Source organism: Delphinus delphis, chromosome 16 (assembly GCF_949987515.2).
Source record: "Delphinus delphis chromosome 16, mDelDel1.2, whole genome shotgun sequence".
Taxonomy (NCBI): domain Eukaryota; kingdom Metazoa; phylum Chordata; class Mammalia; order Artiodactyla; family Delphinidae; genus Delphinus; species Delphinus delphis.
In genome coordinates, this window is record NC_082698.1 from 59512972 (window position 1) to 59523400 (window position 10429).

The 10429-nt window shown below is 35.5% G+C and overlaps 1 protein-coding gene across 4 annotated transcripts in view; it reads left to right on the forward strand.

The window, feature by feature from the left end:
* The window catches only part of P4HA1 (prolyl 4-hydroxylase subunit alpha 1), a 94848-nt gene that overhangs the window by 35734 nt on the left and 48685 nt on the right, over positions 1–10429 (forward strand). For all 4 annotated transcript variants that reach the window (XM_060034807.1, XM_060034809.1, XM_060034806.1 and 1 more), the window contains exon 5: positions 2167–2304. In XM_060034807.1, coding sequence (XP_059890790.1) covers positions 2167–2304 — 138 coding nt within the window. The remainder of the gene's footprint in view (positions 1–2166; positions 2305–10429) is intronic.

Below are 10429 nucleotides of genomic sequence, written 5' to 3' on the forward strand. Positions count from 1 at the left end.
TTGTGAGCAGTAAACTAAACTATTACGCATAGGACAGGAAACCTTGAAAAGAAAAATTAAGGCAAGCACTTGTGAATACTTCTTTGAGATGAAAAGGAAATAGTACCTGTGATTATTTGTTGTCATATAACACCATGAGAACATTTTTTTTTTTTTTTTGCGGTACGCGGGCCTCTCACCGCTGTGGCCTCTCCCGTTGCGGAGCACAAGCTCCGGACGCGCAGGCCCAGCGGCCATGGCTCACGGGCCCAGCTGCTCCGCGGCATGTGGGATCTTCCCGGGGTGGGGCACGAACTCGTGTCCCCTGCATCAGCAGGCGGACTCTCAACCACTGCGCCACCAGGGAAGCCCCATGAGAACATTTTTAAGATCATATATGTATGCGTTTGTATACATATATACATATGCACACACATTTGTTTATTATTTTTTTAAAAAAATCTAAAAAAAAAAATCTCAAGTATGAACTAAGTTTTTTTATAAAATAAACCTTAAGACTTAGGCGTTTTAATCTGTGGCAGTCATCCCATAATGCTATAATAGATATACGTTTTTTCTTTTTATTAGAGAGGATTTAAGTTACTTCACAGATTTTGGTTTGGGGCATAAAATCGTTCCAGTCTTCTGTAAAACTTGCTTGTAAAATTGCATGTGGATATTGTGACTAGGAGTTGGTCTTAAAACTAATGCTTTAATGTGGACTTAGGCCTCTTCCATCTAGTTGTTCATCTGTACATTTCAATTAACATAAAAATGCCTGGCCTTTTGATGATCAAAGTATGCATAGTTGATTATAAGTAAAGGAGAATGGAGGGAAGTCTCGTACCTAATTTTGATTTGCAAATGATGACACATGTTATTAAAATTTTAAATCACTTTTTGTTGTATTGATTTCTTAAGGAGTATTTAGCATCTCTTCTCCTTAGGAGTTATATAGTTACCAGTGATTAGTTTCTTAGTTTTATTTTTGCTGTATTTTATGTAAAACCTTTTAAAATTAATATTAGGATTTATAGAGTGCAAACCATGATGATGAACACTATATTTAATAATTAAACAGATCTAAATATATTTTAATAAACTAGCTTACCTGATACTCTTACATATATAATAAATGTCTCTTCCTTCTCCTTAAAGAATTCTACCAAACTTTATATATTTACACATTTATGTGATATGTGGCACATGGAAGAAGAAAACATAACTTTAAGAGTGTACATTTTGCTTACTGTTATCTGAAAGTATAATTGGTTGCCAGTGAACATCGTTTTCAAATCTTTAAATGTTCACTTTTCAAGCTTAGTGGAGGCTGTGTTGTATAATTAAAAACTCTATTATGTTAGTTGATCTTTACCTATTAATACAAATATAATTTATGCAATGACCTCAGATTACTTAAGCAACATTAAAAATGGTTTGGGAAGATGAACAACTTAGAGGTATGTCAAGTCTCGTTCAGTATATTTAATTTTTTCTTGTTACACATGGTATGGTGGAAAATTATAATAAAATAGATTTTGAAAAATCCTTTTAAGACTATATTGGAAAATGGAAGTCTGTGAGGTTCTAAAGTCTTTTTTCTTCCAATTTTATTGAGATATAATTGACATACAGTACCGTATAAAGTGTACAGCACAATGATTTCACTTATACACATCATGGAATGATTATCACAGTAAATTTAGTGATCATCCATCACCTCATATAGATACAAAATTTAAAAAATAGAAAAAAATGCTTTTCCTTGTGATGAGAACTCTTAAGATGTACTCTCTTAACAACTTTCATATATAACATACAGCAGTGTTAATTATTTTTATTGTGTTGTACATTACATCCCTAGTACTTACTTATAACTGGAACTTTATACCTTTTGACAGCCTTCCTCCAGTTACCCTGCACACCCACCTCCTGCCTCTGATAACCATATATCTGATATCTTTTTGTATGAGTTTGTTTTTGAAATATAATTGACCTGCAACACTATGTTCCTGTTATACAAAATATTGATCCTGTATTTCTATATATTTCAAAATGATCACCGTGATAAGTCTAGTTCTGATATGTCATCACCATACAAAGATATTACATAGTTATTGACTATATTTCCCACACTGTACATTTCATACCCGTGTTTAGACTCTTTTTTTCCCCCCCTATTTTAAGGTTTTATCTCTAACCTAACCATTCAGAGACAGTACTTCCCTAATGATGAAGATCAGGTTGGGGCAGCCAAAGCTCTGTTGCGTCTCCAGGATACCTACAATTTGGATACAGATACCATCTCAAAGGGTGATCTTCCAGGTAAGAATTACTGTAGTCTATAAAAATCCTATCACTTGGCTTCTCCGTTCAGTCCATTAGGGCAATGTTAATATAAAAAGACTTCCGTATTTTAAGATTTTTAACTTCACTTTGTTTCACAGCCTTTGAGGACAAAACAACCCTTTGTCTAGGACTGAATAGTTGTGGATAAGCTGCTAGCTTGTTACTGTGAAAGCTTATAATTATAGAGACTAACTTAAGTAGGCAATTTTAGCATGTAAGAAAAAGAAACAACCAGTTTTCCAAATGTCTGTCTTTAGAATACCCAGTATTTGTGCGTTAAGTTATAAGGAAATTGATAATCAAAGTTTATATATTCAGTAATTTAAAACCAAGACATGTTGAGTATGTACTGATTTTTAGTGTTCTACAGTGTGAAGCATCCTGCTTTCTGACCTATTTTCGGCAAAACCCTCTTTTTTTAAGTTACAGCTGATTTCATGATAATTTGCTTAAATTTATTGTGAAAAAAACATAAAACAAAATTTACCATCTTAACCAATTTTAAATGTGCAGTTTATGGTATTAAGTACATTTGCATTATTATGCAACCATCATTACCATCCATCTGCATAGCTCTTTTCATCTTGTGAAACTGAAGCGCTATACTTGTTAAACAATAACTCCCCAGTTCCCACTTACTCAGCCACTGGCAACCATCATTCTACTTTCTGTCTCTATGACTTTGACTTAAGTACCTCATATAAGTAGAATCATACAGCGTTTGTGTTTTTGTGACTGGCTTATGTTACTTAGTATAATGTCCTCAAGGGCTGTAGTATACGTCGGAACTTCCTTCATTTTTAAGGCTGAATAATAATCCATTGTGTATATACCATATTTTGCTTATCCATTCATCTGTTGATGGACACTTGGGTTCCTTCCACACATCAGCTATTGTGAATAATGCTGCTGTGAACATGGGTGTGCAAATAGCTCTTCAAGACAATGTCTTTTATTCTTTGAGTATATACCCAGAAGTGGAATTGCTGTGTCATATGATAATTCTGTTTTTAATTTTTGAGGAGCCACCATACTCTTTTCCATAGTAGATATACCATTTTACATTCCCACCAACAGTGCATAAGGGTTCCAGTTTCTCCACATCCTTGCCAACACTTGTTATTTTCTTTTTTTTTTCTGATAGTAGCCACTCTAGTGGGTGGTATCTCATTGCAGTTCTGCATTTCCCCAATTATCAGTGATGTTGAGCATCTTTTCATGTACTTATTAGCAGCCGCCTGTACATCTTCTTTGAAGAAATATCTATTCGAGTCCTTTGTCTGTTTTTTTTTTTTTTTTTTGCGGTACGCGCGCCTCTCACTGCTGTGGCCTCTCCCGTTGCAGAGCACAGGCTCCGGATGTGCAGGCTCAGTGGACATGGCTTATGGGCCCAGCCGCTCCGCAGCATGTGGGATCTTCCCGGACCGGGGCACGAACCCGTGTCCCCTGCATTGGCAGGTGGACTCCCAACCACTGCGCCACCAGGGAAGCCCTGTCTATTTTTTAATTGGGTTATTCATTCTTTATTGTTGAGTTTTAGAGGTTCTCTATATATTCTGGATATTAATTCCTTATGAGATGTATGATTTGCAAATATTTTCTCCTATTCTGTGGGTTGCCTTTTTACTCCATTGATATTGTGCTTTGTATCCAAATTTTTAAATTTTTACAAAGTCCAATTTGTTTATTTTTTCTTTTTTTGCCTGTGCCTTTAGGGTCATATACAAGAAATCATTGCCCAATCCAATGTTATAAAGCTTTTGTCCTATGTTTTCTTCTAAGAGTTTTATTGTTTTAGGTGTTATATTTAGGTCCTTGATTTATTTTGAGTTAATTTTTACATGTGGTATTAGTTAAGGGTTCAACTTCATTCTTTTGCATGTGGATATTCGGTTCTCCCAGCACCATTTGTTGAAAAGACCATCCTTTCCCCATTGAATGGTCTTGCCATGCTTGTCAAAAATCATTTGACCATATATACAAAGGTTTACTTCTGCCTCTGTATTCCATTAGTCTGTAAGTCTGTCTTTATGCTGATAACACACTATTTGATTATTGTAGCTTTGTAGTAAGTTTTGAAATTAGGAGGTGTGAGTCTTCTGGTTTTGTTCTTCTTTTTTAAGATTGTTTTGGTTATTCTGGGTCCCTTGAGATTCCGTATGAATTTTAGGATGGGTTTTTCTGTTTCTGTTTTTAGTATTTTGATAGAGATTGTGTTGAATCTGTAGATTGCTTTGGGTAGTATTAACATTTTAACAATCCATGAATCATGGTCTTCCGATCCATGAACATGGGATGTGTTTTCCATTTATTTATGTTGTCTTTCAGCAGTTTTTTTGTAGTTTTTCACTGTATGTCTTTCATCTCCTTGGTTAAGTTAATTCCTAAGTATGTTATACTTAGACTTCTTTTAGTAATTTTCTTTTAGATTGTTCATTATTGGTACATAGAAATGCAACTGATTTTTCTGTGTTGTCTTTGCATCCTGCTACTTGGCTGAATTCATTTATTAGTTCTAACAAGTTTTTTGTGGAATCCTTAGGATTTTCTAACCTAAGATAATTTTATCTGCTGGGTATTCCCTGGTGGTCCAGTGCTTAGGACTCCATGCTTTCACTGCCGAGGGTGCAGGTTCAATCCCTGGTTGGGGAACTCAGATCCCACAAGCAGCGCAGTGTGGCAGAAAAAAGATAATGTTATCTGTGAACAGAGATCATTTTACTTCTTCCTTTCCAGTTTGGGCACCTTTGAGCTTGTTCTTGCCTAGTTGCCCTGGCTAGAACTTCCAAGTACTAAGTTGAATAGAAGTGGCGAAAGTGGGCATCCTTGTTCTTGTTCTTGATCTCAAAGGAAAAGCTTTCAGTCTTTGACCATTGAGTGGGTTTTTCAAATATATCTTTTATTATGTTAAGGTAGTTTCCTTCTATTCCTAGTTTGTTGAGTGTTTTTTATCATGAAAGAATACTGAATTTTGTCAGTTGTTTTTTCTGCATGAATTGAGATGATCGTATTTTTTTCCTTTATTCCGTTAATGTGGTGCATTACATTGATCGATATTCATATGTTGAAACATCCTTGCATTCCAGGAATAAGTTCTACTTGGTCATGGTGTATAATCATTTTAATATTATATGCTGCTGAATTCTGTTTGCTAGTATTTTGTTGAGGATTTTTACATCAGTGTTCATAAGTGATATTGGTCTGTAGTTTTCTTGTAGTGTCTTTTTCTGGCTTTGGTATAAAGGATAATGCTGGCCTCATAGAATGAGATAGGAAGTATTCTTTCCTCTCTTTTTGAAAAGTTTGAGAAGGATTGGTATTAGTTCTTCTTTAAATGTTTGGTAGAATTCTCTGGTGAAGCCATTAGGTCCAGGGCTTTTCTTTTGTCAGGAGACTTTCGATTACTGATTGTCTCATTACTAGCTATAGGTCTATTCAGATTTTCTATTTTTTTCTAAGTCTTGGTAGGTTTTGTGTTTTTAGGAATCTGTCCATTTCATCTAGGTTATTCAATTTGTTGGTGTACAGTTTTTCATAGAACTCTCTTATAATCCTTTGTATTTCTGTAGAATCAATAGTAGTATCCCCACTTTTATTTCTGATTTTAGTAATTTGAATCTTTTCTTAGTCCATGTAGCTAAAGGATTGTCAATTTTGTTGACAAAATTCTTTTCAAAGAACCATCTTTTGTTTTCATTAATTTTCTCTATTGTTTTTCTTTTACTTCTCCTTTAATATTTCCTTTCTTCTGCTAGCTTTGGGTTAAGTTTGTCCTTGTTTTTCTAGCTTTTAGGTTGTTGATTTGAGATCTTTCTTCTTTTTTAATATAAGCATTATAACTATAAATTTCTCCCTTAGCTCTGCTTTCATTGTGTCCCATAAGTTTTGGTATTTTGTGTTTTCATTTTCATTTGTCTCTAAGTATTTTCGAATTTTCCCTGTGATTTCTTCTTTGATCCATCAGTTGTTAAAGAGTGTGTTGTTTAATTTCTGCAAAATTTGAAGTTTTCCAGTTTTACTTGTGTTACTAATATCTAACTTCACATGATAATTTACTTTTGCCATCTCTCACTTTTTCTGTGAGTGTGTGGCTTACCCCATTACTACCTTCTTGTCATTATCAACTAGAGAAATAAAATATATTACCTCTATCATCATACTGAAATTGATTTTCTCCTTAAGAAAATATAGTGGGATGAGTTACTTGTTAAGGTGTTTTTCTTGCTCATTTTCCTAAATTTGCAGTGAAGTATCAAGTGGAAAAACTAACCATGGTATAATATTAAATAAAATTTCCTTTAAGCTGCAATGTAATTTCATCAAGTTGGACTTCCAAAAAAGTACAAATTTGCAAATTTTATTTTCTGTTTCTACTAATATGGTACATTATAACACTTCTGAAGATCACAACTTTGTTTTGTTTGGTTTTTTAAATTAATTAATTAATTAATTTGGTTGCACCAGGTCTTAGTTCCGGTAAGCAGCTCCTGAGTTGTGGTGTGTGGGCTTCTTAGTTGCAGCTCACAGGCTCCTTAGTTGTGGCTTGCAGGCTCCTTAGTTGTGGCTCGCCAGCTCCTTAGTTGTGGCATGCAAACTCTTAGTTGAAGCATGCATGTGGGATCTAGTTCCCTGACCAGGGATTGAACCTGGGCTCCCGGCATTGGGAGTGTGGAGTCTTATCCACTGCGCCACGAGGGAAGTCCTGCCTTATGTTTTTTAGTTCACCTCTGGTTTAAAACATCAATTTGTTTAATAGATATTAACTATTTAATGTTTATTTAATATCTACTTAACATAATAACCATTATGTTAAGTACTAAGGATGTGATAATGAATAACACTGCTTTTGCCCTTAGGATACTTATCTTATGATATGGTATGATGAATGCCTAGATGCAGATAACTTAGGATACTGTGGGAGCACATAGGAGAAAACTTAATTTTGGACTTGAGAAGAGAGAGGCATAAAGTAAGACTTCCTGGAATACAGGATATTTTTTAAAATTGAGATGTAATGGACAAGGAATTAGCTAGGAAATTGGGGGGGGGGGAAATAGTGGGCATGAGAAAAATATTCCAAACAGAACATATATATAGGCCAGAGAGGAGAGAGCATTTTATATCAGATATCTAACAAGTAGTTTGTTCAAGGGGTGAGTGCATGAACAGTGGGAGGGAGTTGGTTTTGTGAGAGTAGTGAGAGATGAGGCTAGATAGGTAAGCAGAAGCCATCTCCTGATGAACTTTGTAAGTCATGTGGAGGAGTTTGAAGTGTTCTGAGTGCAATGAGAAGCTATTGAAAAGTTTTAAACAGGGAGGTTATATAATTTTCATTTTAGAAATATCATTCTGGCTGCAGAATGGATTCAGATCTGGGGGTAGGGACAAAGAAATCAGGGAGGAGGCTGTTGGAAAAATTAAGTAAGAGGTGATAGTGGTAGCTTAGGTTATTTCCAGTTTTTTGCAGGACCAAGGTTCAACAGACATCTTTATGTCTTCTTGTGTCTATTACACACATAAAAGAGTTTCTCTTGGATATAAGCTTCTCAAACTTTAATAGATGGGACCAGATTGTTCTCCAGAGCAGATGTACCAATTAATGCTCTCACCCGCAATGTATGGGAGTTCCCATTTCTTCATACCCTTGCCAACACTTGGCTTTGTCAGATTTAAAATTATAGCAGTTGAGGTGTGAAGCGATAGGGATGAGGGTAGGGGGAAGGATGATTCGTTTTTTTTAATTGCCCTCCCCCCAAAATCAGAGAAATGCTTATTTCAGTGGATTTATATTGATGCCATGTAACTCCTTGATTAATTTTGTCTGTTTCTTTCTCCTTTTTGGGCCTACCTTTTGAAATGCTTTCTTGATATTTTAATATAAAATCTGATAAGTTAAATGGATTTTAGCATTAATGATGCCTTTACAGTTCATATAGACTGTTCCTTTAGTTTCAGGTTGTTCCTAACCCTGATTTGTTGAGTAGATTTTTAGCTTCCGGAGATATTACACTTTTGGTGGGGGGGCGGTGAAGTAGAAAAGAATAGCTTTATTGCTTTGCCAGGCAAAGGGGGGTACCACAGCGGGCTAATGCCCTCAAAACTGTGTGTCCCCTACACTTTTCTTTTTGGATAGAAAATGTCTTATATATAAAATTTGATTTACTTCAGGTGGAAGTTGAAGGTTCTTCTTGGTCATTTGCATCACTATCTTGGTTAGCTGATAAGGTTAACTACACCAAGCAGTAGATTCTCTGCACATCTCTGGAGTGCACTCAGCTATGAGTGTACCATAGTGCCTCTGATGCAAGACGTCAACTTCCCAAGTGTATGCATTTTAAACATATTTGTCCCTTACAAATCAAGTTTTTGTCCACTAAATGTTCCTATAAATAATAGTGTAAGAATTTTTAAATTAAATCTCCAAGTTTATGGATGAGCCACAAAAAACGTATTTCTAAGTAAATTTTCCTATACTATTTTATTTCCTATTCCTATTTTCCTATATTATAGTTTATATTGTGATAATAAATTAAAAGGACTCTTTTTGGTGTTAGTTTTAACTGTAAATTTGGGTTACTACATTCGGTTTGACGGGCTAACATCAGTCATCCGTGCCACTTCCTTTGAACCAAAGGAATTTGCAGCTTATTCTTTTTTCTCATCAAATTCTATTTGTGCTTTGCATGAAAGTTTTTTATAGTCTTTTTCTGCCAACATCACTTTCCTTATCTCATTTTCTTTGTCTTCTTGTCCATTTACTTTTTCTTTTCATGTTCTCTATTTTGGAAGCAGCCTTCCCTTTCAAATGCTACATCACTTCATTTTCATTTTCATTTTCTTCTTTAATACAATTCCTAGGCATTTTGCCTTTGATAATTGTGAATAGATCAATAGGTAAGATAACCCGAGATACTTTAACTACCAAGGCAGAATAGCTAAAGATACTCTACTATCCCCATTGTGCTTTCAGATAATGTTGCCAGGATATCAGGTCATGTAAAAAATATTTCTGGTGCTCTCTACGGGTATTAATGGCATACTCTCCTCTTGTGCCTTTTGTATGTCCCTGAGAAAAAACATTCTTAATTACTGCTTTGTAAGCTCATCTTAGAACCGTATTCCAGTTCTCATAACTGAAAAATAATAGGAGAGTCAAAATTCAGTATGTTTCCTTTGTTTCTGAAATTGTGTCATGTTAAACTATTAATAAGTTAGTTTCTTGGTATCCTTTTCTAGATTAGAGTGTGGAGTAGAGAGTTAGTAACTGTCAAAGTATGGATCTTCATCTTCATTTTAGTAGTACACTGATAATCAGTTACTATCCATAAGTGACTAACAGGAGGCAAAAAAAAAAAATAGTGAATGGAGGTAGTTGTATGATTTGAATATTTAATTGTATTGGTCCATGTGATCCTCCAGTGCATACATCTCCATGCTAGGACTGTGCTTGGTACTAGAATGTAACAGGTCATATCCTCAGACCAGGGCATGCTATGCCCTAGACAGTGAATGTCTGATCACTAGCAAAATGTGCCCATGATTTTATTTCCTCTTTTTTTTTTTTTTCGCGGTATGCGGGCCTCTCACTGTTGTGGCCTCTCCCGTTGTGGAGCAGAGGCTCCGGATGCGCAGGCTCAGCGGCCATGGCTCACGGGCCCAGCCGCTCCGCGGCATGTGGGATCTTCCCGGACCAGGGCACAAACCTGTGTCCCCTGCATTGGCAGGCGGACTCTCAACCACTGCGCCACCAGGGAAGCCCTTTATTTCCTCTTAATTTATTTCTCATGAACTCCTTTTCTGCTAGCACTTAAAAAAAAAAAAAAAATGTTGACACCATTGGATAGGTTATAGCTAAGTCTGGTTTTAGCCAATTTACTGCCTTGTTGAAGTATAGTCAATCAAAATTTATTAAGGAAAACACCATTGTATTCCTTTTTCTACCAGTTTCCTTTGTGATGTTATCAGACATATCAGACATACGTTTCCTTTTGGTTAAATACCTAGAAGTGAATTCTCTGGGTTGCATGGTAGGTATATATTTAATTTGAAGAAACCACCAAATTGTTGTACCATTTTTTATATACTCTGGTCATCAGTGTAT